Source organism: Thermoascus crustaceus, assembly GCF_041956765.1.
Source record: "Thermoascus crustaceus strain CBS 181.67 unplaced genomic scaffold VTN00scaffold_2, whole genome shotgun sequence".
NCBI classification, from domain to species: domain Eukaryota; kingdom Fungi; phylum Ascomycota; class Eurotiomycetes; order Eurotiales; family Thermoascaceae; genus Thermoascus; species Thermoascus crustaceus.
The window spans coordinates 209,187-236,589 of NW_027192528.1; the positions used below are offsets into that span (position 1 = coordinate 209,187).

General features: G+C 53.2%; 11 protein-coding genes across 11 annotated transcripts; 3 read left to right on the plus strand and 8 right to left on the minus strand.

Moving 5' to 3' along the window:
* Nucleotides 1-252: 252 nt before the first annotated feature.
* VTN00DRAFT_3588 (uncharacterized protein) lies at nt 253-1,613 on the plus strand (the record flags this gene model as incomplete). Its single annotated transcript, XM_069429921.1, has 2 exons — nt 253-307; nt 370-1,613. 2 exons carry the CDS (start codon nt 253-255, stop codon nt 1,611-1,613), a joined length of 1,299 nt encoding a protein of 432 aa, XP_069289109.1.
* A 720-nt stretch (nt 1,614-2,333) lies between these two features.
* VTN00DRAFT_3589 (uncharacterized protein) lies at nt 2,334-3,497 on the minus strand (the record flags this gene model as incomplete). The annotated part of the gene is made up of 2 exons (XM_069429922.1): nt 2,334-3,174; nt 3,238-3,497. The coding sequence occupies 2 exons, from the start codon at nt 3,495-3,497 to the stop codon at nt 2,334-2,336; spliced, it is 1,101 nt and encodes a 366-aa protein (XP_069289110.1).
* A 415-nt stretch (nt 3,498-3,912) lies between these two features.
* Nucleotides 3,913-5,893, plus strand: VTN00DRAFT_3590 (uncharacterized protein; the record flags this gene model as incomplete). The annotated part of the gene is made up of 5 exons (XM_069429924.1): nt 3,913-3,977; nt 4,030-4,223; nt 4,291-5,023; nt 5,081-5,675; nt 5,741-5,893. 5 exons carry the CDS (start codon nt 3,913-3,915, stop codon nt 5,891-5,893), a joined length of 1,740 nt encoding a protein of 579 aa, XP_069289111.1.
* A 714-nt stretch (nt 5,894-6,607) lies between these two features.
* VTN00DRAFT_3591 (uncharacterized protein) lies at nt 6,608-7,714 on the minus strand (the record flags this gene model as incomplete). The annotated part of the gene is made up of 3 exons (XM_069429925.1): nt 6,608-6,903; nt 7,005-7,526; nt 7,651-7,714. The coding sequence occupies 3 exons, from the start codon at nt 7,712-7,714 to the stop codon at nt 6,608-6,610; spliced, it is 882 nt and encodes a 293-aa protein (XP_069289112.1).
* Nucleotides 7,715-8,716: 1,002 nt separating this feature from the next.
* VTN00DRAFT_3592 (uncharacterized protein) lies at nt 8,717-11,355 on the minus strand (the record flags this gene model as incomplete). The annotated part of the gene is made up of 2 exons (XM_069429926.1): nt 8,717-10,929; nt 10,980-11,355. The coding sequence occupies 2 exons, from the start codon at nt 11,353-11,355 to the stop codon at nt 8,717-8,719; spliced, it is 2,589 nt and encodes an 862-aa protein (XP_069289113.1).
* A 1,720-nt stretch (nt 11,356-13,075) lies between these two features.
* VTN00DRAFT_3593 (uncharacterized protein) lies at nt 13,076-13,544 on the minus strand (the record flags this gene model as incomplete). Its single annotated transcript, XM_069429927.1, has 2 exons — nt 13,076-13,233; nt 13,355-13,544. The coding sequence occupies 2 exons, from the start codon at nt 13,542-13,544 to the stop codon at nt 13,076-13,078; spliced, it is 348 nt and encodes a 115-aa protein (XP_069289114.1).
* Nucleotides 13,545-13,711: 167 nt separating this feature from the next.
* Nucleotides 13,712-14,267, minus strand: VTN00DRAFT_3594 (uncharacterized protein; the record flags this gene model as incomplete). Its single annotated transcript, XM_069429928.1, has 2 exons — nt 13,712-13,858; nt 14,046-14,267. The coding sequence occupies 2 exons, from the start codon at nt 14,265-14,267 to the stop codon at nt 13,712-13,714; spliced, it is 369 nt and encodes a 122-aa protein (XP_069289115.1).
* Nucleotides 14,268-14,586: 319 nt separating this feature from the next.
* On the plus strand, nt 14,587-19,514 carry VTN00DRAFT_3595 (uncharacterized protein; the record flags this gene model as incomplete). The annotated part of the gene is made up of 7 exons (XM_069429929.1): nt 14,587-14,799; nt 14,872-14,934; nt 14,991-15,249; nt 15,317-17,689; nt 17,758-17,898; nt 17,956-18,098; nt 18,147-19,514. 7 exons carry the CDS (start codon nt 14,587-14,589, stop codon nt 19,512-19,514), a joined length of 4,560 nt encoding a protein of 1,519 aa, XP_069289116.1.
* Nucleotides 19,515-20,056: 542 nt separating this feature from the next.
* Nucleotides 20,057-21,544, minus strand: VTN00DRAFT_3596 (uncharacterized protein; the record flags this gene model as incomplete). Its single annotated transcript, XM_069429930.1, has 1 exon — nt 20,057-21,544. The coding sequence occupies one exon, from the start codon at nt 21,542-21,544 to the stop codon at nt 20,057-20,059; it is 1,488 nt and encodes a 495-aa protein (XP_069289117.1).
* Nucleotides 21,545-23,021: 1,477 nt separating this feature from the next.
* On the minus strand, nt 23,022-23,392 carry VTN00DRAFT_3597 (uncharacterized protein; the record flags this gene model as incomplete). Its single annotated transcript, XM_069429931.1, has 2 exons — nt 23,022-23,281; nt 23,347-23,392. The coding sequence occupies 2 exons, from the start codon at nt 23,390-23,392 to the stop codon at nt 23,022-23,024; spliced, it is 306 nt and encodes a 101-aa protein (XP_069289118.1).
* Nucleotides 23,393-24,506: 1,114 nt separating this feature from the next.
* Nucleotides 24,507-27,043, minus strand: VTN00DRAFT_3598 (uncharacterized protein; the record flags this gene model as incomplete). Its single annotated transcript, XM_069429932.1, has 6 exons — nt 24,507-25,311; nt 25,364-25,708; nt 25,756-25,929; nt 25,992-26,146; nt 26,214-26,828; nt 26,891-27,043. 6 exons carry the CDS (start codon nt 27,041-27,043, stop codon nt 24,507-24,509), a joined length of 2,247 nt encoding a protein of 748 aa, XP_069289119.1.
* Between the last annotated feature and the right edge of the window lie 360 nt (nt 27,044-27,403).

Below are 27,403 nucleotides of genomic sequence, written 5' to 3' on the forward strand. Positions count from 1 at the left end.
ATCTCCGCTTCTCTCATCGACGCTCTCCGCCTCTGTTGTCTCCACATCGCCACGCCCCCTGCACTGCGGTGTCGGGACTGGGGAACCCCGATAGTCCCTCTTTGAGAGCGTTCAGAGACATTGTGTCTTTATTCTTGACAGGATTTCTATCCTCGCTTCGGTAACCAGGCCATGCGAGTCTGCATTGCGCGGTTCTACAGATACAAGTGAACGATCACCTGATTGTCTGGAGGGCTCTCCGGCAGTTTAACCATGGCTCACGGGGCCGAAGACTGCGCAACTGTGCTGGAACAGTTCGTGCATGATGGTAAGTCATTTCAATTCCTGTTATCAGCATCCATATAGACGGCATGAGCTAACATCCACCAGTCGCGAACCTTCCAGCAGAGATCACCCACTTAATGGAGGAGATCCAGGCCAAGGACAAGATCATCCAAGAATGCCGTGCAACGATCAACTCCCGCGACAGCAGTCTGCAGAAGTTCATCAAACTAAACGGCAGCCACACGCCGAATCCGAAGGAGGAGCAATATAGCAAGACCATCTTGCAGAACCTGGATAAGAGCCAGATGCTACAGGATGAGAAGATCCAGCTCAGTGAGAAGGCGTGTATCCTGCTTGACCGCCAGATCAAGAAGCTGGATATCAAGATCCGTGATCTGCAGAACGAAGGCATCCTCTCCAATGATCCTCCTATCCCCTCTCTCTTCCGCAACAAAGACCAGTACCGTGACCCTCCAAAAGCCTTCTTCCCAGACTCCAACCCTTCTGCTGAATCCAACTCGTACTCCTCCCCTCTGAATCCTACGTCGGGCAATTCTAATGTTCAGCTGAATGCTTCTCAAAGGCTAAATACCACTGGCCGTTCCGCGAGTGCAGCAGCTCTGAATGCGCAGAGCAATGCAAGAAGTTCGGCCCCTGCCACGCCAGCTGCGACTGCTTTGCACCTGCAGCAACGCCAGCGCGAATCGTCTGCTGGAGCCGTGGATAGCAAGCGCCGGCGCTTGAACGCCTCTCTGGGCTCTCTCCCAGCGGCTTCTTCAAACCTGCGACAGTCCTCCTTGGGCCCGGGCACCCCGAAAGCGGGAACCCCAGGATCCAACCGTGCTGGCAGCGCAGGACCGCGCTCCAGCGGTGTGACCAAGAAGGCAGTGACGAAGAAAGTCGCGCCTCACCAGCAGGTCAAGAAGATCAAGGCCTCTGTGGGCGCCAACGGCAAGCCGGTGAAGCGCTCGTCGAGCGCGAGCGGCCGCCTGAAGCTCACGACAAACGCAGCCCTGAAGAAGTCACCCTCTGCCGCCGGCGACGAGGACGAGGACTCGGTCCTCAGCAGCGCCGACGTCTCCGACTCCGAGAACGCAAGCGTCTCCCGGCGCGCGGGACATGCCGCTGGGCGCGACTCGGACGAGGAGATGGAGGACGAGGAGGAGGACGAAGGCGGCGAGGACACCAAGGTCTACTGTACCTGCCGCAGCGTCAGCCATGGAGACATGGTTGCGTGTGACAATGACAATTGTCCCTACGAGTGGTTCCACTGGAAGTGCGTGGGATTGACGAGGGAACCGTTGGGGACGTGGTATTGTGATGAATGTAGGAAGACGCTTGGGAAGTGAGCGCGCTTTCTCATTCGGTGGTGATATGACATTCCTCTGTCGTTCGTGTACATATACCCTTGTATTTTATTTAGTTGGATAGATGGTATCGATATGGGTTATGATGTCAAGGATGCTTCCTGAAAGAGTACGGCTTGTTCATCCGTCAAGATTAATCCCAATAAATCACTGTGATGAATAATGATCCACACATTCATTAGATCTGACCTAACCGTCTCTATAATAGAACAGATAGAATCGAAGTCGCAGACAATATGTCACATGTCCCACCCAAACAAGAAGTTTTCCTGTCAAAAAATCTGGAATCGGTTAAAAATGGATGGCTTTCAACCCGTATCCCTGAAGACAAAAAAAGTTCTCAAGCAAGCCCTAGCTACCTAAGCCATCCCCGTTTTTTGGAACCCTAAAATAAACAAACAGATTAAATCCCCGTGGTGTGAATTGAAGAGAAAAAGATCATGAACTCCATCGCTATGCTATGTATGCCATGCATGCAGATTTCGCGCCGGCGGTCTGTTTCGCACTTTTGTTTTTTTGAGCAAACGCTTTTCAAAAAGCTTGCGCTAGCGGTGGTTGTACACAGCGTCTGGACTATGTACCGTACCGTACTGTCGGTAGATAGACTGACAGAAGAGAAGGAGGAAAAGGGATGATGCGAGGAAGTGTCGAGGAGAGGTATAATCGAGCTAAATACGTAGTAAGTAGGTAGGTAGATAGCACTCAAAACCCAAGCGCCTTCTCCAACCACGGATCAAAGTACTCGCAGCTCTCAGGGCTCACGGCGCCTCCCGGCGCACAGAGCTTGAACACGGGACACTGTCCGCAGGGCACCTCGGTCATACCGTTCCTGCCCAGGGCGGCGATATCCCTCCCTTGCTTCTCCGCGGCCTCTGCCACGGCCGCGTCGCCACCGGCGCTCTTCAGGCCAACCTCGGCCTTGGCGACGTTGGGCTTCTTCACGGACCGGTAGGCCTGGCCGTTGTTCAGGGCGATCAGCTTGTTGTCGTAGCAGAGCATCTCGAGGAGCTGGGCGACGTTGTCCTCGCCCATCTGGACGGGCGTGAGGCCCGTCTTGTTGATCTCCTCCGTGATCTGCGCGACGGTCGGGTAGCCCTTGTAACCTGGCGGGTAGGGGAGGTATTCCTTCTCTTTCTCCGCGGGCGCGGCTGGGGTGACAACACCGCCATCGGCCGTCTTCTGCCGCTTGGCGGGACGCTCGACGGGGACCTCGTACCAGCTCTTCCGGCTCACGTAGAGCTCGATGTACCCCGCGAGGGCGTTGATGAAGTTGGCGTCGAGCTCGCCGTCCGTGAAGAACGCGCCGCCGGTGACGTCCTCGCTGGGCGCGAGCCCCGCGAGCATGTACATCTTCCGCTTGGGGAACTTGACATTGCGCACGGGCTTGATGTAGTTCTTGCTCTCGAGCGACTTGAGGCAGCGGTCCAGGATCGACTTGTGCAGGTTCGTGCGCGTCCCGATGGCGCGGACCCAGATGCCCGCGCGGCCGGTGGAGTGGATGACATTGTAGACGAGACTTTCGTCGGGGCTGAGGTTTTGGAGTCTGCGGTTGTTGTTAGGTATCTATCCTACTGTATAATCGAGCGACGCGCTTGGAATAACGTACTTTTCAGCATCTTCCTGGGAGATGACCTTCCACGCCAGGCGGTCATCCTTGCCGTGGAGCAGGCGGAAGAGCTTCTGGTCGACGAGCCACTGGGTGCACTGCAGGAGCAGCGCGAGGTCATTGCCCGGTACGACGCCCAGGTTCAGGAGATCCTGCTGGTAGAACAGCTGGTCGGGGTCGAAATTGTTGCGGCATTCTTCGTAGAGTCTGGAGGCGATGGCAGCCGTGCTATCCTTGCCAGAAGGCCCCGCGGCGGCCATTTTGTGGCTGGAATTGGGAGTGGTATGGGGAGCAGAGATCACCGTGCGGGCTTCCAGGATATCATGTTCGAGCGGGCGTAAAGAGCGCTACTGGCTCCAGCCTCGGATCACTCGAGCAGGGCGTTGGACAGGAGATGAAGCGCGAGGGAAAGCTGCAAACCGGTGGAGAGGCCAGCGGAGGATGTTTTTTCGGCGTGGAGTCTGCGATCCCCGCGCGGCCTGAGGCAGATAGAGTGCCTGAGGTGTCAGTCTCTGCCCCAGGCCGCCGCCCCGCCAGAGCTCGAAATTTCCAGAAGCTCGAGCGGCCAAGGTCATAACGTCGGCAGCTCTCCGCGACCTCAGTCTACATCCTCTCCGTCGTCGACTTCAGCACGCGGTTGTTTGTCGAGTTATACCCCTGAGATAGGCTTTTGCGATGGCTGACGCACTGAAGGCAGAGGGCAACAAGGCCTTCTCCGCGAAGGACTACCCGACCGCCATGTACGCATACCCCGCGCTGTGGTCCATGCTGAGCTGCTAACTGGATCTCCAGTGAGAAATTCACCCAGGCCATTGAGCTCGAACCCAATAACCACATCCTGTACTCGAACCGCTCCGCTGTCTATGCCGCGCAGTCGGAATACCAAAAGGCGCTCGATGACGCCAACAAGGCGACCGAGATCAAGCCCGACTGGGCCAAGGGCTGGGCCAGAAAGGGAGCTGCTCTCCGCGGTCTAGGAGACCTTCGTAAGTCCTACGTGTCTCCGTTTTTCTTTTTGCGTACGAGCTGCAGACAACTGACTACTGTTTCCAGTCGGCGCCAACGACGCCTACGAGGAGGCTCTCAAGCTCGAACCCAACAACGACCAGGCCAAGTCCGGTCTCAACGCCGTCAAGAGAGCGATTGATGCGGAGGCCAAGGCAGATGGAGTGTCCGGCGACCCCACTGGCGGTCTGGGAAACATGTTCAACGACCCGCAGCTCTTCCAGAAGCTGGCCAGCAACCCGAAGACCTCTGCGCTCCTGGCCGACCGGGAGTTCATGCAGAAGCTGCAGCGTCTCAAGCAGAACCCGAACGCCATCGGCGAGGAGATGCGCGACCCCAGATTCCTGCAAGTCATGAGCGTGCTCCTGGGTATCGACATGAACTTTGGTGCTCCCCCAGAGGCCGCTGGTGGAGCGGGACAGGCAAAGGAGGCGGAGGAAGATGTGCCCATGCCCGATGCTCGTCCCAAGCCTGAGGAGAAGAAGCCTGAGCCCGAGCCCGAGCCCGAGCCGGAAGATGAGGAGACCGCTGCCAAGAAGAAGGCGCAGGAGGCCGGTGATGCGGAGAAGAAGATTGGTAACGACTTCTACAAGAAGAGACAGTTCGACGAGGCTATCGAGCACTACAGCAAGGCCTGGGAGCTGAACAAGGACATCACATACCTCAACAACATCGGTGCCGCGAAGTTCGAGAAGGGCGACTACCAGGGCGCTATTGAAATCTGCCAGAAGGCTGTCGATGAAGGTCGCGAGATGAGGGCGGACTTCAAGATGATCGCCAAGTAAGCGCTGATTGCTGGCCCCGCACGAGCAAATCGTATGCTGACGCATTGGAACAGGGCTTTTGCTAGAATCGGTACCGCATACGAGCGCCTGGGCGAGCTCAGCCAGGCCATCGAGTTCTACAACAAGTCTCTCACTGAACACCGAACCGCCGATGTTCTGACGAAGCTTCGCAACGCCGAAAAGGCCAAGATCAAGGCCGAGCGGGACGCCTACATCGACCCTGCTAAGGCGGAGGAGGCCCGTGAGCTTGGCCAGAAGAAGTTCCAGGAGGCAGACTGGCCCGGTGCTGTCGATGCGTTTACCGAGATGACCAAGCGTGCCCCCGATGACCCTCGCGGTTTCACCAACCGTGCTGCTGCCCTCATCAAGCTGATGGCCTTCCCTCAGGCCGTACAGGACTGCGACGAGGCTATCAAGCGTGATCCCAAGTTCATCCGCGCGTACCTGCGCAAGTCCCAGGCCTTGTTGGCCATGAAGGAGTACAACAAGGCTCTGGATGTCTGCGCGGAGGCGGAGGAGCACGACGAGAGTGGCAAGTTCAAGCGGGATATTGATGAACAGCAGCAGAAGTGTCTGCAGGCGCAGTTCAGCGCTCGCGCTGGCGAGACGGAGGCTGAGACTATGGAGAGAATCCAGAGAGATCCAGAGGTGAGTACCCAGAGAGCTTCTTTCCAGTCCATCCCTGTCGGATAGAAGCTAACATGCCGGTGTAGATCATGTCTATCCTCCAAGACCCTGTCATGCAGAGCATCCTCCAGCAAGCCAAGAGCGACCCTGCCGCTCTGCAGGAGCATATGAAGAACGCCCAGGTGCGGATGAAGATCCAGAAACTGATGGCCGCTGGTGTCATCCGCCTGGGACGATGAACTGCTAGCAAGTAGGTACATACGGAATGGGATGATGTGGGCTTAAAATTTCTCTTCTTTTCTCTTTTTTTAATATTCCATGACTCCAATGTTAGCATGAGAAAGGTGGGGGGAATACTATGACTGACGATTCATTTCCAAAACGACATTAATCGGTTTTCCAAAATTAAACATGAAAATTTAACCTTTTTTTCTGGAGATTATGCATATTGTATTGTACTATTGCTCGTTACGGCGTTGTCGATCAATCAAGTGCATATTCTACATTCTTACTGCCTTCTTCATTTGTACTGTGCGATTACTAGGTTCATATTTCAAATCCCTGATCTACAGTAGGTTGCCATATCTTTCGGCACCCCCTCCCCCCTGTTCAAGCCCTTAGCTTGCTGCTTTTGCTATATTGCAATCTGGGCTGGCTTTGGCTAGGGTCTGTGGCCTATCCTGATACCTGGGTACCCTCCAATAGCTTCAAAATCACATGGATGTAAAATAGCAATCCGCCAAGACAGGAGGCGGCAGGGGAGGCGGTGATAAAAGATATGGCAACCTAGTGTAATGGCTTCGACAATAGGTACAACTGACAGGAAACATGCAGACCCATTTCAAAGGACACCTATATCAGCTGCTGCTGCTAGATAACATATGCACATATCTATCCGTACCAAATACCTCATCAATCAATCCATCAGACGGATCAATTAATTATTTAACAAATCAATTGATTATATACCCCCCATCAACAACCAACGCATGCCCCTGCACGAAACTCGCCTTCCTCGACGCCAGGAACAGCGCACACTCCGCGACCTCCTCGGGCGTACCCATCCTCCCCATCGGCGCGATCTTCACCGCGGGCTCCAGCGCCTCCCGGGTTGATGGGTCGGACGTGGTCATGGGCGTCTCGATCACACCGGGGCAGATGCAGTTGACGCGGATGTTGTGGCGCGAGTAGTCGATGGCGTCGGCGCGGGTGAGGGCGATGACGGCGGCTTTGGAGGCGGAGTAGGCGGCTGTATCATACATTAGCACCTAGTACATACATTATTTGGGGTTTGGGGAAGTAGGATGTATGTAGGAGGTAGGTGGTATGGTAAATAGGGGAATAACTCACGCGCCTCCGGCCTCCCAACGATCCCCAACTGACTCGCAATATGCACGATACTCCCCCTCTCAGTCGGTATCTTCCCATTCTTCGTCCTCTTATTGCCGAAAACATCAAGATCAACATCACCAGCATCCCCCTGACCCTCATGACCCTCCTCCTCCAGAGCCTTCTGCCCCATCATCACCCTCAACTCCCTCCTCCCGCACAGCCACACCCCGCGATAATTCACCCCATTCACCCTCTCAAACTCCGCCAGCTCCATCTCCCCCGACGCCAGCGCCTTCCCCAGGACCCCCGCGCAGTTGACCGCGTAATCGACACGACCGAACCGCTCCAGGACGGCGTCGAAGAAGGCCTCGACGAAGGTCTCGGAGGAGATGTCGCCTTCCAGAGCGAGGACGCTCGTGGACGGGTAGAGGGCGGTGATGTGTGAGGCGGTCTGCTGGAGGAGGGAGGAGTTGATGTCCGTGATGGCGAGGCGGGTGCAGCCGGCGCGGGCGAAGGCATGGGCTGTTGCGGCGCCGATGCCTGGGTAGGTAGGTTAGGTCATGTCAGTTACCTTTCTTTCGTTCTTGATCTGTGTGGGATTTATAGTGTATGATGATGATATTAGGCGGAGATAGATAGCTATATTGACTATGTATGGACATACCTGTCCCAGCAGCGCCAGTGATGACGGCCACGCCGGGGAACAATGTTGATGTTGAGGATGCCATGAATGTCGAGTCTCTATCTAAATCGGGGAATATATAGATGTATCTCGCTCCGAATGAGGAATCAGACAAATGAACCAGGATCGGTTTATTAGATCCTATATAACAGATTAGCCACTGTCCATGATCAGATATGTGCAGTGATATATATAAAATTGTCTTGTAGATAGCTCTTGATAGATATAAACAAAGACATATGACAGTGACGCTTATGAGTACATGTACATGTATACAAAAGTCATCTATCAATGAAAATATAAACGGATACAGGTGTAAGTAGACCGCATACCTAAAATATCAAATACAAAGCAGAAACAGCGGTATCCGGTGCACGATTCAGTCGTTTATTCAGACTTGCTTGTTTTCGAATCCCCCCCACCCGCCTGCTGTTCAAGCTTGGAAAGATGAGGGGTTTCTGGCGGGGCAGGTAAGGTTCTCCCCGATAACGAACGATTCTTACGTATGTCGGGTGCGCCCACGGGTCGGGTAATTGATAAAAGAAAATTTTGCCTATCTAAGAAGATATGAAGAGGTTCGTGTGGAGATTATTACTATTAATTAGTAAGATACATAATGTTCCCTGGTGGTGTGTATTGTAGTCCAACTAGGGAGGTATATCCGACTTAGGTAGGTAGGTCCCGGCGGGATTGATTTCATCAAGTAAAATGAACAGATGATAAGATAGATAGACAGCATCAATTGAACTATTTATTTTTACTAAAATTTGTCACGAATATACCTGAAATCAGTTACGTTATAAAGTTCTATGTCGCATAGCGTGCTTGGGTGCATCCCTCGATGTTATCGCTGACAAATCGATTGTTTATCAGATGAAAATCCAAAGAGCTTTCATAACCGACAAATAACCAAATCATCCCCTAGATATCTGCCTTCCCTCTATTTATCCAGCAATATATAACGTACAGCAAATTAAACATAAATCCATACATTACATACAGTACAGTCTACCCATCCATATCAAACGTTGAAGTCGTCTGAACACCATCACCCCCTCCTCCTCCCAGTAAGCCCCAATTCCGCCAGCGAAGGTCTACCCATATCCGCCGCGTCGCTCCCCTGCCTGGGATACGGCTGTCGCCGTTCCGCTCTGGGAGATAGATACTCGCTCGCCTCGCTGGTGGACCGCTCCATGGGGATCCCGCCGCCACTGCGGGCAGACCAGTAGGATGAAGGCGGAGAATCGCTGCCCCTGTCCGATGATCCAGGAGCGTGGTCCATGTCCAAGCCCGTGTGAGAACGCGGCGGGGAATGCGAGGTGGAAGGTGGAATGATGAGCGGTCTCTGCGAGAGTGTGTCGCTGTCGCGGTGCGATCGGTAGTGGCTCCGGGAGAACGCGTCCGTGTGCTGTGGGAGAGGGCCGTCGTGGTCCTGGAGCTCAAATTGCGGGTTTGGCGTGGTGACGCCCGTTAGAGGCGTGAGGTATGTAGCAGAACCAGCGGGGCGGTCTTGTGGGGAGGGTCGGGGTAGGGTGCTATAGGGGAATGTGATCTCCTTGGTCCAGCGGAGGCTCTTTTGGTGTCTGCACGACAGTCCGAGGAGACCCTCGATCCGGGTCCCTAAGGCTGCTATTGTAGCAATGACAGGGTACAGAGCGTTGCAGATGGGGTGTGCCAGTCTCCGAAAGCGACGCACGTGTTGCAACCCTCTGCAGGCGCTGCTGTAGTTCTCTGTGCTCAAGTGGCTTTGCAGACACCACTCAGCTACCACGTAGATCATCGAAATCCCCATGACTGAGACAGCAAGGACAGTGCCGGTGGCCCAGTACCATCTAATCCATGGGCTGTTCGTAATGTCGGACTGGGCGAAGTCGAGATATCCGCCTAAACCAAAGCCCCATGTGGAGGTAACGCAGAGGCAACTGCGAAAGGAGCCGACAGTTTGGGCCATGACGATATAAAGAAGCCAGACAGCGTTGACCGTTTCGAGGGGCCTGAAGAAGAGAAGCTCAGATTTCTGCTGAACCGTGAGGTCATGAAAGGAATCCAAATAGCCACGGAGGGTGTATGCAGCCTCTCGAAGTCTGCGGTCCTTGTCCACCAGGGGCAATATAGACATGCAGGAAACAAGGGATTTGACGACAAAGTCCTCGACCTTTTCAATACAGGAGTCGCAGGTATCTCGGAGTCCTCGCGCAAGGCCCTCCCCAAACCGCACGACCCTCGGATGACGCTGCAGATACACGGAGGATCGCACCCAGTGTGGTGGAAGTAAGGCGGAAGGACGCGAGGAAATCCACCAGACCAGCATCTCAAACAGCAAAAGGCTGAATGACATGATACCGAATATCATGTAGGCGCCACTCCGGCAGCCAAGACCGACAGTCGGCGTGCAGTAAGACAGAATAAATGCGCCGCTGATGGTACTACCGACAATGATTACAGCGCTGATGATCTGCCAGAGCTCTCGAAAGTCAAACCAAAGGAGTCCTTCATCGTCGACAGGTCCGAGGACAAGATGAGTCCTCGCCTCCACCTCGTTGTGGAGCCAGTTTCGTCCACGTTCAGCAACATAGCAGTTCTCAATATTACAGATGATAGGATGCGCCGCTCCGTAGAACCAGCGCACGCGACCTTGACCGGCAAACCCCACAAAAAAGTTACGCATGGATCTGCCTTTCAAGCTGACGTTGTTGACCCATTCCTGCATACGCTCCGCTTCGGGTTGATCCTGGAAAGTGCTGATGTACTCCTTCCGGATCTGCTCGTCCTGGAGTGCGTAACGGACAGAATCGATCAACTTGTTCAGTCTTCTCCTGACATCATCGGCGGTAACCGGGTTGCGATCGACAATGCTGCAAAGAATCAATACTGGCAGCCACGAAAGCAACATGCCGAGAGCAAGATCATGTGCCGTGGTGTTGTGCCCGATGTCACCAAAGGCAGTCTGGATCGAGAGCGCCAACGAGAATATGAACCACATGGTTGATATGTAGACAGGTACAACTCCTCTTTTGCGGCTAGCCCGTAGCTGCTGTGCCAGCTTGGCTCGTTTCTGAAGGAGGGATTTGCCCTTGAGAAGACGCAGGTCCTTGCTGAAGAGGACAATCCGCAGGAGGCCCTCTGCTTCCTTTTCCGATGAGATGCTTGGCTTTATCTGGTACTGGTTCATGGTTGTAAGGATGTAGAAAGAATCCCTCATGGAGGCCCAGTCACTGTGAATGCCGGGTCGGTCGTCCTCATACGGAAGAGCCATATCGACTATGCGACGTCAGCATCGCCAGATTGTAGAGGGGAAGAAGCGCGCTTACCCATGAGAGCGCATTTGCCGGATACCTTGATATTCCACAGGACATAGGACAAGGAGGCCATTGGATTGCCAACCCATCGAGTGATGGCCAGGACTGTGCGGCAGAAAGCGTTGCTCTCGAACGGCGCTTGTAGGAGCATACCCAGAATCGGGAGAAGCCATGTTGTAATTATCGCGCTCACCGTGCTCCAGGGGTAATAGTCACTGCCATGCCCGCAGACCGCCAGGCAGCCTTCAGAGGTAATCCGTGTCTTGTTGCTTGTGTTGGAGAATGGGATTCCTGGCGTGGGCCCGTCCCATGAATACATCAGCTGAAGCGTCGTGTTATGTTGGTATACTGCACTGCATCTTTCGAAGGTTCCAGTCTTGGAGAGCATCGTGCAAGGCTGTCGTTTTCACTCGAGCTTCGAGGTCGTCTCGTATACTTCGCGGTTGCAAGCAGGCTGGGTAGAACCTCGTCCCAGCTCTCTCAAGCTCCCACGTCTGCGAAAAGGTCATCAGGGCGGATCGCTGGTGTGCAATAAAGAAGGGAAATCGTGACAATAATGCAGAGGTCTCTTGGACATCATGGCAGCGCCCCGTGCCCCGTTTAAATACGATGAGACGTTCACCCCGGGCGAGACGGGCGAGGCAGAGCTCTTAGCTGCGGGGTCATGTTGGCCCGAGAGAGGCGATAAGACGCTCTCCTGAATGCAGACTGGCCAGCAATACGAACCAAGCGACCGCGTCGAAGAGGTCTCGATGCCACGCTGGTTGCCTGCATCGACAGCCTAGGGCGGATGATCCATGTTCAGAAGAAGAGCCTCATCTCGTTAAGAAACAAAACCGAGGCTGAGGCTTGGCGGCCGACCACGTGCCGGGGACGATAGCCTCTACAACGAGCCTGCTGGTGTTTATGAATGATATAGTTGCATAAGCCATTATGTCATAGAAGATATGTGTTGTCGCCGTCCAGCCGTCCACAGTGCCGCCTCTGTTAAGATGGCACGAACAATTGGCAAACAATGAAAGGCATATCTTTCCAGTATGGTGCGCATATCTATGTCGTGCTGAGGTGAAGTTAGGGATGGAATCATGGAGCCAAGAATCTCATATAATTTTATATAAACATAGGCAACACGCAGCCACGAGCATGCAGAATCTCTCGCATATTATTAGCGATGCACGCACATGACGTATGCGCACGAGACATAGGTAGCCAACAGCTGGGAGCATGCGATTCTTCACCCTCATGTACTGCTAGGAGCTAGGACTGTCATGCACCCAGTGCCACCTCCGCTGACTTTCTTGCTGCGTGGACATACTCGAATTGCTCCGATTCAATGCCTCTCGATGTTTGTGTGCGTCCTCAAGGCTAAAACGCCGCCGACACCGTCATTCTGCACAGTACGATGTGATCTGTGGATTTCGCAGAAAAAGATCCACATTTCCCTTCACAGTTCTTTTCTCGCGGTCACGCGTCTGTGGAGAGGGGCAGTGTCAACTTTCAAGAGCCCTCATTCTTGGCAATACGTGCCCTTTATATGCAGTATCGAAAGCCAACGGAAACAGATCTGACGGGCCCAGACACTTGTTACGGCTGATGTACGTGCTATCAGAGCTTGGAACTCTTGCGCTGTGAGTGATTTGAGATGGATCTGCAGCGTGGGGTAGGCCTGGGTTTCCCGATGCCGCTCTGTACACAGTAGAGTGAAAATTCAAGCTGTGGAGCATAGTGGCTATGATGTCTATCTATGGGGATGATGGCATGCTCTTAGGCTGTGCGCATCGCGCATATCAGAAAAAATATGACCCAGGGTCGGATTAGCCGGGAAGAGTTTAGAGGGACCAGCTGTTCGCCCTGATTGACCGAACCTTAACTCCTTCCGTTCGGGCCCCAGCAAAAGATCATGGGAAGACACGGGAGGGACCTGCAGCTCTGCGCGGAGGTTACCATGCGAGGGCTGAGCAGAAGGGTTATTGCATGCTGGAGCTGGTGGGTAAGGCTCGGCAGGGCAGGCTGTCTGTTGGTTGGCCTGGCCTGGAAAGCTCAGGACTGATCCTTGGATAGGAGCGGCGCTTTCGGCATCTAGCATGGAGACGGGGAGCACTCAGATGCTATCCATGGTCAGCGAGGTGCGAAGAAGAGCAGGTGGAGAGAGGGTGATACGGAGGCAGATCTTGAAGCCTAAGGACGGCAAAGAGCACGGTCAGCATTGCGAGAACCGTGCACTGCGTGGAAAATTCTGTAGCTGGGGCAGCAGGACACAAAGCATCTGCGAGAAAGCACATTGTCAGGAACTTAACGTGATAGTCTCCGTAGTGGTGCTTGTGGCGAAGAAAAATTAATCTCCCAAGGTCAAAGGGAGGTGGTGAAGCCGCGCCGCGCATCCGCACCAGCCGCCATCACCGCTGGCAGAGCTCGTGAGAGCTCGCAACCTTGGCCAACCTCACCTCCTCCTCCTTTTCCTCTCCTCCTCGTCCTCCTCCATCCTCCTCCGGCCTCGTCTTCGTCCTCCTGCATCCCCCTCATCACGCTGGAGCTCTCTCTCCCATCCCAGGGAGCTGTGCTGGAGTCTCCTTTCATTCTTCATTCCCTCCTGTCTCAGTCACGCCCCTGCAGTCCCAACTCATCGCCCCCGCCCACCACGCGGCCCACACGATTTGCTCATCATCCACGCTGTCGGCGCAGCGGTAGCGCAGTGACGCCGTCCCTTTAGTGGCTGAGGCCGATAGATCTCACGCCGTCCCTCGCTAGATCCGATTGCTCTGCTGCCGATCGGAAGTCTTTTGCGGGTTCGTCAGCCAGCTGCCCCACGCCCAATTTGGCCCTTGGACAAGCCACCGGAACAATCCGTTCTTTACCTGCTTTGAGATCGCGCGCTCAGCCAGCTGGGCAGCCTGGGATCGTCTCAGGGAACGGGCCACCCAGGCCGGCCCTGGACGTCAGCTCCCAGTACGGAGGCCGCCGAGTACGTCACAGATAATTTCCTCCTTGCCCTGGCTCTCTTTAAGTTTCTACCACAAAAAGGGTCGACGACCCAGTTTGTCTTTTTGCAAAGACAAAAAAGCCATTGCCACAGCTCACCAGCCACGTCGACATATCCGAGTTGGCCCAGTGCGAGCGGCTCGCGAATCCACCAGCACCAAGGGAACCTTCGATAGCATCCAGTTGGCTGAACCAGATCAGCGACAGCTCCTCTGGGGTCGGTTCAATAGCACGACGAACCTCCCCCGGACGGCCAAACAGCCACACGCGTCGCGGCTGCTCTTGGGGCAGGAGAAATAAAGAAGGGAGAGAGGGCCCCATTCCTATTTTCCATCCTCGCCATTCCTTCATTCCTCGGCGCTCCCTCTTTTAGACCAACGCGTAAGGTGGCCTCTTTCTCGCTCCTCCTGCCCTAGGCTCCCCCAACACCCAAGAGGCCCAGGCCATCCTCCCTACCAAACAACAAAGTCCACAGACGACATACGACCAGCTCGACAAGTTGACGGCGTCGCCTTCTTGTTTGCTTTTCCCTCACCCGAGGGCCGGACTGACGTTACTTGCTCTCCGGTGAATAATTCGGAAAAGACGTAGGTAACTTCAGCCTGAGAGTTCCTCATCATTCTGTAGCTTGAGGAGAGCGATGGCATCGACTTCGGTCGAGTCCTCCAAGGGCGAACTGAAGCAGCAAGGTGCGATCGAGGTTGCGCAGGAGGCTGCCCAGGATCCCCAATCCGACCTCAACCCGGAAGCTGTCGAGAAGGTGTTGCTGGAGGAGAGCAGGAAGGCCGGAGCTCCAGCATACCAGTTCGACCCCGATGCTACTCCAGAAGAGAAGGCGGCAGTAGTCAAAGCAGTAAGTCGAACTGAAGGCATCAGCGAATCTGGCCCAACCACTTGAGCGCTAACGTTTCCCCCCTTTACATAGCGAGTGCCCCCGAACTTCCACCATGAGAAGAAACAGCCCGGCATTGGCATTATAACAGATATCGTTAGTAACGCAACGCACTGTCAACACGAAAATCCAGCCGTCGCTGACCTCTGCAGGATACTGGCGCTCCCGAGAAGGACGAATTGCCTCCCCCAGCCAAACCAGCGGCTTCTGTTTCTGTAGCGGAGGCCTCCAAGGAGGACGAAGACAAGCCTGCCAATGGGGAATTGTCAGACGAGCTGAGATGGGCCCGTGACAGGACCGGGTGGGCGCCGCGATTTGAGATACAGAAGCCGGAGGGAGAAGAAGACGAGACAACTTTGTTAGATCACCAGACCTTCCTCGAAGGCAAGCTGGATGACAAGTATTTCGGAGGTATGTAGAGATTCCAAGCCACCGGACTCTCTGGTTTTGTGTAGCTCACATGGAATCTGGCGGACAGAATGGTACCACAATGCCGGTGTGATAGTCTTTGCCTGTCTAGCGTCATGGGTTGTCGCTGTTTTGGGTGGAGGGCTTGGTTGGGTCTTCATCATCATGGCAGCTTGCAGCACCTACTACCGAACTTCCATTCGCCGGGTCCGCCGCAACTTCAGGGACGATGTCAACCGTGAATTGGCCAAGCAGCGTCTGGAAACAGACACCGAAAGCTTGGAGTGGATGAACAGTTTCCTTGTCAAATTCTGGCCCATTTATGCTCCTGTTCTCTGTGACTCGATCATCAATTCGGTTGATCAGGTCCTTAGCACCTCTACTCCCACCTTTTTGGAAAGCTTACGCTTGAAGACGTTTATCCTGGGAACCAAGCCTCCCCGGATGGAACACGTCAAGACTTATCCCAAGACGGAGGTTGATACCGTCCTCATGGACTGGAAATTCAGCTTCACGCCGAATGACATCATGGACCTGACGGCACGCCAGATCAAGGACAAGATCAACCCGAAAGTCGTCCTTGAGGTCAGAGTGGGCAAGGGTGTTGTGAGCAAGGGCCTCGATGTGATAGTCGAGGACTTCGCGTTTTCTGGTCTGATGAGGGTCAAGGTGAAGCTCCAGATTCCCTTCCCCCACATCGAACGAGTCGATGTATGTTTCCTGGGACGGCCGGAGATCGACTATGTTTGCAAGCCCATCGGTGGAGAAACACTTGGCTTCGATATCAACTTCATCCCTGGTCTCGAGAGCTTCATCAAGGAGCAGATCCACGGTAACCTTGGGCCCATGATGTACGAGCCCAATGTCTTCCCTATCGAGATCGCAAAGATGTTGGCTGGCAACCCTGTGGATCAGGCGATTGGAGTGGTGGCTGTCACAATTCATGGAGCCCACAACTTGAAGAACAGTGATAAGTTCGCTGGTACCCCTGACCCATACACCGTCGTGTCTCTCAACAGCCGAGCCGAGTTGGGCCGCACGAAGATCATCCATGACACGTCCGACCCGAAATGGAACGAGACCATCTACATCACCATCACGTCGTTCACAGATGCCTTGACATTGCATGTGTATGATTGGAATGAATACCGCAAGGATAAGGAGCTTGGAAACGCAACCTTCGCATTGGATAAGCTTGAAGAGGAACCAGAGCACGAAAACCTTACCCTTGAGGTTCTGTCCAGCGGAAGATCGCGTGGCGCTTTGCATGTAGATGTACGTTTCTTCCCCGTCTTGGAGGGAAGGAAACTGGAAACCGGCGAGGAGGAACCCCCACCAGAGCTGAACACCGGTATTGCAAGATTCACCGTGGAGCAGGCGAAAGACCTGGATGCCAGCAAGAGTATGGTGGGGCAGCTCAATCCGTATGCTGTTCTTCTGCTCAATGGGAAGGAAATCCACATCTCGAATAAGCTCAAGCGGACGAACAACCCCATATTCCAGAATTCTTCGAAGGAATTCCTTGTCACTGACAGAAAGACGGCTCGGCTTGGCCTCATGATCAAGGATGATAGGGACATCGTCACGGACCCCATCCTGGGCAAGTACCAGATCAAGTTGAATGACATGATGAAGGCGATGGACAAGGGTCACGAATGGTTCCATCTTCATGGCGCAAAGAGTGGCCGTGTAAAGATGAGGCTGGAGTGGAAGCCGGTCGCCCTCCGAGGTATCGCCGGCGGTGCGGGCTACGTTGATCCCATCGGTGTTATGCGGCTACATTTCAAGAGCGCAAGTGACCTTCGAAACCTCGAAACCATGGGCAAATCGGATCCGTATGTACGGGTTTTGCTTTCCGGAATTGAGAGGGGTCGCACAGTTACATTCAGGAACAACCTTAATCCTGACTGGGATGAAGTGCTTTATGTCCCCATCCACAATTCTCGTGAAAAGCTTACTTTGGAAGTTATGGATGAAGAGACCTTGGGTGACGACCGATCTCTCGGACTGGTCGAGATCGCTGCGTCCGAATATGTTCACCAAAACGAGAACGGGGAGTACGAAGTAGACGACGAGAAGCAGCTTATAACCAGTGGCCTCCGTATCGGCAAGGGTCCAGTCAAGGGTTATCTTAACTATACCATTGCGTTCTATCCAACGCTGAATGTGGTTGATCCCGAGGAGGAAGCCAAGGAAGAGGAACATGACGCAGAAAGCCTTGGCAGACTGTCCGCTGATGTCCCGCGAAAGAGTCTCGATTCCAAGCGCAAGAGCGGGCTTTCGGCAACCAACTCGGAGCCGTCGAACGGAGAAGGCCGCCGAAGCACAGACACGACTAGATCCAAGCAGGTCGCTGATGATTCTGAGACAGCCTCTATCTTGTCAACAGCGACAAAGGAGGCGCCCAAGATCTATATACCTCCAGAAGACCTATCCCAATACGGTATGTACAGTACTCCCGGTGGTTAAAGTTTATGACAACTGGGGACGTTAACCGCTAACGGAGCACAGAATCTGGTCTTATCGTGTTCAAGCTTATCGAAGGCCAGCTATCACACTCGGACGTGCGGCTGGAAGTCCTCATGGATGACCATATGTTCCCGTCATATACATCACCCAAGATCCGCACGAAAGTTGCAACGTTTGGAGATGGTATGTGTCCACCTGTTGAAGAGAGAGACCAAGCCAGCCAGTCTAACCTGTGTCTAGTCGGCGATGCTTTCGTGCGTGAACTCGACGTTTCGAGGATTACGCTTCGACTTGTAGACAAGACGGACCGCAAGGACGACAAAGATGATCACACGATTGCAAAGCTGACTGGTGATACCCTTCCTACGTTGCAGCGCTGTTTGGTAAGTCTTGACGCTCCCAATCCAATGGGCTTCGCTAACGACTGGTAGTACACTCCGACGGAACTTGTCCTTCGGTCGAATGATGGCGCCGTCAGCAAGATTAAAGTCAGCCTTAGATACATTCCGGTCAAGATGAATCTTGACCCAACTGAAAGTATCAACAACTCTGGAACCCTGCGGGTAGATGTGCTCGATGCCGCCGAGCTTCCGTCAGCTGATCGCAACGGGTACAGCGACCCTTACTGTAAATTCAAGCTGGACGGTAAGGAAGTGTTCAAGACCAAGGTGCAGAAGAAGACTCTACATCCAGCGTGGAACGAATTCTTTGAATGCCCGGTCAAGTCCAGAATTGGTGCAGATTTCAAAGTTGATGTTTACGATTGGGACTTTGGAGACAAATCAGACTATTTGGGCGGCACACCGATCGACCTGGAGCAGTTGGTGCCTTTCCAGATCAAGGAAGTCACTCTTCCACTGGACGGAAAATCGGGAGCCATTCGGCTGAAGCTGCTGTTCAAGCCATCCTACGTGATGCGGTCCCGGCAGGGTTCATCCACCTTCCATGGCACATTCGCCACTCCGGGGAAGATCGTCGGTGCACCTGTCAAGGGAGTCGGCTTTGTCGGCGGCAATGTTGTGAAGGGAGCTTCTCTCATCAAACATGGTCTGATGTCACGCATCCACGGCAAAGACAAGACCGAGGAGGAGGAGGAAGAAGACGAAGTTGCCTCCATAGCCTCCCCCAACGGCAGCCATGACGAAACTCGCTCCCTCACGAAAGTGGACACAGCTTCCCAGCGGGCAACCGTCCTCGTTGACGGTGCGACACCGCCTGAGTCAAATACGCCCCAGAGAAGCCACAGCAGGACACGCAGTATAGCCTCGCAATTCAGCGACAGGCTCGGCTTCAGTGCTGGCGGCAGTAGAACAGACTTGGGAACGGCCACAATTACCATCGTTTCGGCAAACGGGTTCCCTACCGGAACCAATGTGCGTGTGCACGTCAAGGCTTTCGGCCCCAAGGGCGCGAAGGAGGTGCATAAAACGAAGTCCATCAAAGCTAGCAACAGCGGTGCGGTGCAGTTTGACGCGTCGCATGAGACGTTCCGCGTACCGAACACAACCGCGGATGCGCAGTACCAGATTCGCGTAGTGGACCACGCAACCTTCGGCTCTGACGACCTTCTGGGAGAGGCACTCTTCTTCGTCGACGACCAGGGTTCGATGGTCGGCAAGGAGAAGTCAGTCAAAGTTGGAAACGGAAATGTCATCGTCAAGAGCGGCTTCGTCCTTTCAGAATCGGCTAGACCTGGGACGGCGTACTCCCACAATAATAACGACGCGGCTTCCGAGCTGCAGGATAGCCCTGAGTCGAGGAAAGGAGGACGGAGGAGCTTCCTGTCCAAGAGGAGTTGAAGCGGCGGCGCATGAAATCTTCACGTGTGCGATGTGCTACGGTTACCTCTATCATTTCCTTTATGACCATGGCGTTGCCCCCCTATTGGAAACAGAATCTTTTTCAATACAAGTTTAGAGAGGTCCGAGGTAAGAGGTTAGGCACACAAAAATTCCGGAGATACCGGAGGCGGAGCATTGCATGAACGGTTTGGGTTGCTAGTTGCCTTTTTCTTTTTTCTCTGCTCTTTTCCCCCTTCTTCGTCTTTCTGTAGGGCGTCACGTTGGGATATCCTTAGCTGTTCAGAGTATTTGATCTGTTAGCGTTGCGTTACGTAGCTTAATACAATATCAATATATTACCTAGTTACCAAAAAAAAATACGGGGAAAGCTGCACTTAGAGGCTGTGTCATTAAATATAGGCACCTACACGTATAAACAAATTTTATGACCTATGCTAACAGTTTTCAATGAAGAGAATACAGGCAACAGTGTCCAATATGCAGATGATGATCAGATTATCTTCAAAGCTCAGAAAAATAGCAGCACTATTACGCAAAGACTACGATATAGTCATCATCACCACAATCAGCATCACAGGAACAGCAACCAAGCTTCCCGGTCCTCCGACTGAGGATGCTGATGACGATCCCGTGGTACTGGCACTATTCCCACCATCGTCCCTAGCCGCGAACCGCATCTCATCCTTCCCAAAATCAAACACGGCCACCACGTTCCTCAGGAACGGATCGCCCAGGAAATTCAGCGCCACCACGCCCTCCTCTGGGCCGCCGCCGCCCGTGGGCAGCAGGCTGGACATGCAAGTCCCGTCGGGATTCCGAATAACCAGATCTTCCCCGCGGTGGTAGAACATCTGGCCATCGATCTGGATCCCCAGGGTCGGAGGGTCGGCGGTGCAGTTGACCCCGTAACCCCCGATCACCGGATCAAAGGTCGGAGTCGCAGGGGGATCGAAAGACTCGTGGACCTGCATCACGATCTCGGGCGGGAGGACGTTGAAGGCGTTCCCGCTGTCGACGACGGCCTGGAATCTGGTCGAGTTCGCCATCGACGAGAGGGTCGAGTTGTTGCTGTGGTTGTTGGCGGTGGTGAAGTTCCCCCACGTCACGGCCTCGACGCTGAGCGTCCACAAGGTGATCTGCCGCGTGCCGTTTGTCCAGGATGGAGGGATCGAGGAGGTGATTTCGACGGGGGCTTTGGCCCATTTGGTGGAGTCGTGAGGGATAGGTGGGAGGGTCGCGAGACCGAGGTACCCGCCGCCTGGTGGCCCTGCGGTAGTAGACGTAGACGTAGACGTATTATTGCTTGCAGAAGGTCTCTCGATAGCGAGACTGAACCAGGGCTCCTTGACGAGACCCTGTTTGTACATGCTCGTGAAGAGCGGGTCGTATTGGATGCGATCATTGAGGAGTAAGGTGCCATTATCAGTATCGGTATCAATACCTTCGATGTCGGTGCCGCCAGCATGCGCGGCCGTGAGGACCGGATACCCAAGTCCGAGAATCCCACTGTTGATGCCATCGCCCTTTTTCGTCGTCCTGTCCACAACCCCCACGGTCTGTCTCCTCACGGTGACCCCTCCGATCGTGACGTCCTCGTATCCCATAATCCCAGTCGCGATCCCGGTCCCGGTCCCGTCGTACTGCGCGCCGAAGGTCCGGTTCTGGATCCGTTGAAACGAGGTAGATGAAGATACGTCGTACGTCTTATCTGCTGCATATCTGCATTCCTTCTGCGGCAGCACTGTGTTGACGTTTTTATCGTCGAAACATCGATATCCCGTCCCGACGACCCAGGTGTCGCTGCTGCCCGTGTCGACTTGGAGTTGGAATGATTGGTTGTTGGTTCCGAATTGGACTTCGACGTCGAATGTGGTGCCGTGTGGAGCGGGGTTGGACTGGTTGGATTGCGACTGTGACTGTGACTGTGGTTGCGGAGATCGACGATGGAGAGGGAGGATAGTTGCGGAGGTAGTGTGCGTTACTGACGATGATGCGATGGTGAAGAAGAGCAGGTGGTGGAGGTGCATGGTTTATAGAATAAATATAGTACTGTACTAGAATGAAAAGAATTTCATGGATGAACAATAATAAAGTAGGCGAAAAGGTGCCTGTTCCTATTTGGAGAGAAACCGGTTGCACTCTTTTATAAATATAAGATGGGTGGGAAAAGAAAGAGTGTATACCTAACCTATGTCAGGGAGGCTCTTTTCCATGGAGCAAGGACAGGGAAAAGATGCAATAAATGCTAAAACTATTGGAAACCATTCGATCTGCGAAATGTGAACGAGGCTGATTCTGACGGTGACACCACACGACCGTGTCCTAGTCAGTGGCTTAGAGCCTCACCAAGTAAGTAAACTTGGGATGGATTCAAGGATCTTCGTTTTCTTTCCTTGGCAGGTGGCCTGATATACTAGCTGACTTGACATGCACGACATGGCAACAGATTTACGGAGTATCTACTATCACTAGGTATTTAATCCTTTCCCACTGGTGAGTCTGGGTGGAAAAAAAAAACACACACACAAGAGTTCTGTCTATTCTGTCTGTTTAGCCCCCACTACCAAATGCGGCTCTTATCCAGCTGTCAGCCGCCAGCCTGTCTCCTCACCTCATGAAAGCCAATCAGATCCCTTGTTTGTCACACCCATTTTATTATCAAGAAGAGCGTGGCGCAGTATCGGTCTAACAGGTACCTAACCAGGTAATATTCTGCCACACATTTAGAGTACAGTTACAGCGGTACAGAGTAGTGCCCAGGGTAGCTGTAAGGGAGCAAACAAGGGCGTAAGGGAAAATGACTGTCCACTTGGACGGAATATTCACTCAACCCAAGCGAGGTTCGATTCAAGAAAGAAGGAATTCAAAAAAAAAAACGCTATTTCAGGTATCCTTCGGAGTAGAAGGTTTAGAACTATCCGGTGCGGGCCAAGGTTATGTTGAGAGTTCCTGATAATCAGGAAAGCAGACACATATGCCGACAAGTATAAGGCCCCCAGTGTTTTCTTGAACCACCCACGTCTCCATGTTGTCATATTTTGCCTTTGGCAAGGACTTCACTTTGTCTCTGTCTTCTGGCAGGGAGATTTGATTTGATGATGACAATGGTTTCAGGATCCAATCAATACCTATGTTGCGGGATGGGATCTATTTTGGCAACTTGGCACTGTTCACAGTTGATGACTAGGTACTCTACCCTGCACTGGCATGAATTATTGAATGCTTGTGATGCTTGGAAGCTTCTAATCAATGCTCAAAGGTTGGAAGGTCGGAAGTACGGAACTGCTTGACTGTTGCATTAGTGATGCCTAATAGACGCACAATGACAGGATCTAAATAAATGGTTTACAGCTACAAAATCAAATATGAAAGAAAGACAAGACTGAGGGATGGACAGTTTTCCCCTTTAACTATGACATTCGAAACCCAGGGATGGTGGTAATTGGGATGGTCTGAGGGGTCTGTGTGTGCGAAGAGGACATGGAGGGAGATGGTCGATCGCTGCTATGGTGACAGGTTATCCAGCAGGGAACCGACGGTGACGTCCAAGTTTTGTGCCAGAGGGCGCTTTACTGTAACAATTCCAATGCACATGGTCTTGTTATTCTCAGTAGTGGACTGGGTTGGGCCTTTGTCGGAGGGACGATGATCAAAGTGGGTTGATGATGATTGATTAAGCTCCGAGAGAAAGTGCAACGCCTCTTCCATTCTCTTGACGCTGTACTGCGGCCGATAACCCTCTTCAGGTTGAAAGAAGTAAGACCCTGGATCTCGAACGGAATAATAAAGATGGCAGTAGATGAAGATGAAGAAATAAAGGACCCCATACGAGAGCAATAGCAGTCCTTGCTTCTTGCTGAATGAATATCTGCCATGGTGGTGGATGCATAGTGAGAGTATGAAGGGGGACCATATTTCAAAAGTAGAAGCAAAGAGTACTTTAAATATGGCAGCCTCTGACCGAGAAGTCCTCTCTCTCCTTGTGTCCCCGGTTTCCAGGGTCTGGGGGGAGGGAAGTGCTTATCACTGAATCAAACACAGTCCATTGTATGAACGTGACTGGCATCGGGGCTCCTCCCCTGACCATCACGCCTGAACACTGTTTGCACCGCTTATTTCACACTGTAGATTAGATTAGCTGCGCCAATTTGTGTTGGATTTCCTTCCCAGCTGCAGAGGTTGAAACGCAGAAACAAAGAGAGCCATTTACACAACGACTTCCCAATGAGGAGACATGAAAGAACTTCAAGTTTCCGTCAAGTGTTACCAAGGCCTAGCAGACCGCTAGTGCAGGCCGCCTTGGTGCTAACCGTCTCATCTTTTCATTTTGTGGGAAAAAAAAGATAATATCCAACTTAAGAGTCATTCTGCTACATGATGATGATGACGATGATGACGACGACCAAGAATGAGTCTTTCTCTGTCCGTAAGGGACTTATTGGGTTGAGATTTAGTCAGAGAGGTCGCCGCACCTTTCAGGTTTGATTTAGTTGAGGGGATTGATCGATCGCCTGACGTGCATACTCATATTTTTGAATCTTAGGTTTTGGTGATACAAAGTGCTGTTTCTATTTGTCTCTGTATATCATGTTTCAACTGTGTATGCATGCAAAGCACGTAATAAGCTGTTAGTAAGGTTAGTTCATCTCTAGAACCTATTTCCATGGTGACATGTGTAATGAAGGGAAAGAAATTGTGGATAAATTAAAAAAAATAACGAATGATATGAAGAAAGGAAACAAGAAGTAGTGTATTTTCAATGAAACAAAGACAATCAACATATCTGTATATTCTCCATTCTCTGTCACTTCTGTTGTAAACTTGTCATTACTGTTATCATTTCATCGTCGTGGTGGTCTGTACCCTACTGCTTTCCATCCTTCGTGCTCGTATTTGGGTTGTACATCAATCGTCATACGCTCTATCTTATCGTATATACTTCCAGGTACCACCACCTACCCAAGTAGGCAAGCCTCTAGACAACCGCGTTTACTTCCTCTCATCCCGCTCATCCTTCCCCAAACTCAACGCCTCATACCGCTCTAGCATTTCACAGACACTGAGTCCGCCGGCGCCCTGACCCTCCCGCTTGCCGCCAGTCTCCTCCTCCACCTCCATCGCGCCGGAACGGCGGTCATCCTCGTCGGATTCGGGCGATCCACCGCCACTAGCAGCACTGCTCGGACCCTTCGTGATACTGAACGCCGTCCCAGCAGTCGACACGGACGACGCGGACGCCGGTGACGGTTCCTCTTCATCGGCACCTAGAATGAGGTCCTTGATTTCATCCGGCAGCCGCGTCGCCGGCTCCTTAGCCTTGGCCGCAGTGCCGGCGACCTTGGCCTTGCTGCGGACGGACTGGCGGAAGATGTGGTACATGTTTCGCCCCAGGATGGAGCGGGACGAAATAATGGAGAAGGCAGCGGCGAGGGAAAGGAAGTCCTGATCGTCGAAGAGGTTGAAGTGGTCTGGATAATGGTCGAGGAGGACGAAGAGGGCCAAGTTGACAGCGTAGAGGGCGAAGGCGTGCGAGCGGGACATGCCGTACTCGCGGCGGTGGATGCGGACGAGTTCGGCAATGGAGCGGGCGGAGGAGAGGGTTGTTTCCGTGCTTGATATTCCTGATGGCGTTGTTGGTTGTGCTGAGGTTGGGGAGGTTTTTGTTTCTGGGCTTTTCTGTTGTTGGCTTCCTTCTGATGCTGGTGAGGCTGATCCTTCGGGAGACTTCTGTTGTTCCGGCTCTGATTTTCTGCGGCAGGTGAAGAGGGTTATTATGGAGGTGTGGTAGCGCATGCTGTTCACTTTGTCAGTCTACAGAAGTGATATAGAAAGGGGGAAAGACGCACTGAAGGAGCAGAATATGTGGCGCTGGGGTCTTATCCCGGCCAAAGAAATCAGGCAATTGCTCGTGCCAGCGGTTCAGCCTGTCATACAGGGCTAGTGCAGTCTCATCTGGCTGTGACGCTCGTACCGGACTCCCTTCTGAGAAAAGACCGCGGGAAATGTCACTCGAAATCTCGCTCAGACTGCATGCTTCATCGAAGAACTGGCTGTGATATGCGGGTCGTGGCGCGCGATGAGTCGGATAGGGTATCCAGGGGACGCCGTCCTCAGTAGGAGGTGCTCGGGATGGCCTTTTCAGGCGGACGTGGTGGATATGGTTGGGTCTTAGGAAATTTGTATGGACGACCCTGAAGATGTTCAGTAAGAACTACACAAGGGAGTCTCCACAACTTACGTGTCGAGTTGGAACAAGCCCCAGGCGGTTCTTTTGCTTGATTCCTCTATGTCCGGAGAGAGACCATCGGTCTCAACCAGGGAATCGCCGTCGACGTAGCCCAGAGACTTCCCGATCTCTATGGCCCGATTGAGCATGATATAGCCCAGATCATCTTTTCCAAACATCGAGTACCTTTATGATGGGATTGTCAGCCACAACAAGCTATCCTGGGATTATAATGGCTGGATCCACACCTCTCATAAAGGAGTAACGTCCCTTGCAAGACCGACAGGCTGGTTTTCTTGTTTTCTTCCTGTTCCCACAGGCGCTCTGCTTCCGTGAGGAAATCGGCACCTTTGGTCATGACGTCTCCTGGAACAGCGTATGCCTCTGAGAACTCAGAGAAGTGCTGGAATTTGTCAGTCCTCGCCGTAGATCTCTCTCAAAGATCCGATACGCATTTTGAAAATACTTACGCATGCATTCGCAAGGAGAGCGTTCACCAGGAACGGAGAGCAAAATTCCGTGTCAAGATTAGCAGCCGCCATATGCTTCACAAAGACATTGCAATCGAGAAAGGCATAAAAAGGATAATCCCAGGTAAAATACAACGAGACCAGGTGTGAAATGATATCATCGTCATCCGTCACCGTCGTCCACGGCTTCGCAGGGACCTTGATCGGCGGCGCATCGCACAGGAAATGGACATCCATCACCTTCCGTCGGAACGAAGGACTAGGGCCCTGCAGATTGACCATGCGCCGGATATCCTTCAGCTTGGCGGTCGTCTCCCGACTGCGCCTGTCAGAAGTGATCTCGCCGCTTGCCTGCATCGTGGCCAGCGTCTCGTCGATGTAGGCGCGGATCTCCTCCGGGGTGGCATCGTTGCGGATGATGTCCAGCAGCTTCATGGCGTGCGCCTGCTCCGCGGACCGGATCACCTTGAAGAGATCATTGAGCATGTCCCGGTGGTAGTTCAGCTCTTCGGCTGTGCGCTTGGCAGCGACCCGACGGCGCTGGTCCAGGGACTCGTCGAAGATGCATTCTCTGTTCAAGGCGCGACAGTTGTCGCATGGAGGGACTCCCGAGCACTGCAAATATCCCTCGTTAGCGGTCTATCCAGTAGCATCATACAACGGGCAACCCGACTTGCCTTCCGTTTGGACTTCTTGCACGCCAGACAAGCCGTCGAAACCCTTTTCTTCCAGTTCGCCGGCAGTTGCCTGGTCGATTCCCCTGACGGACTGATAGCAGGTGGTGAGGGCCCAGGCGCGATGTGGCGATATGGCGTCGGCGGATCGCTCATGTCGTCCGCGACATTGACATGGAGGATGAGGGGTGTGTATCGCGCGATGGGCCGTCGTCAGTCACGTCTCAGATGATTGAAACCTGGATCGATTATTCTGTGCTACAGCTCTCTCCAGCAGAGGCAGCAGGTAGCATACGCTGGAGTCCAATGTCTGGTTCGATGACCTCAGCCAACGCCTTGAATCCGAACGGCGCAGCTTGCCATTTGGGATGACCGGTCGATGACGTCTGATCCCCGCGACCTCCGCATGCGCTCAAAGATCAGGAACACCGCAGACATAGAGAGCAGCATTAACCCATGTCCGGGTGACCGACCGCCTTAAGAGGCCGACAGATCTCGAATCGATCCACATGTTCG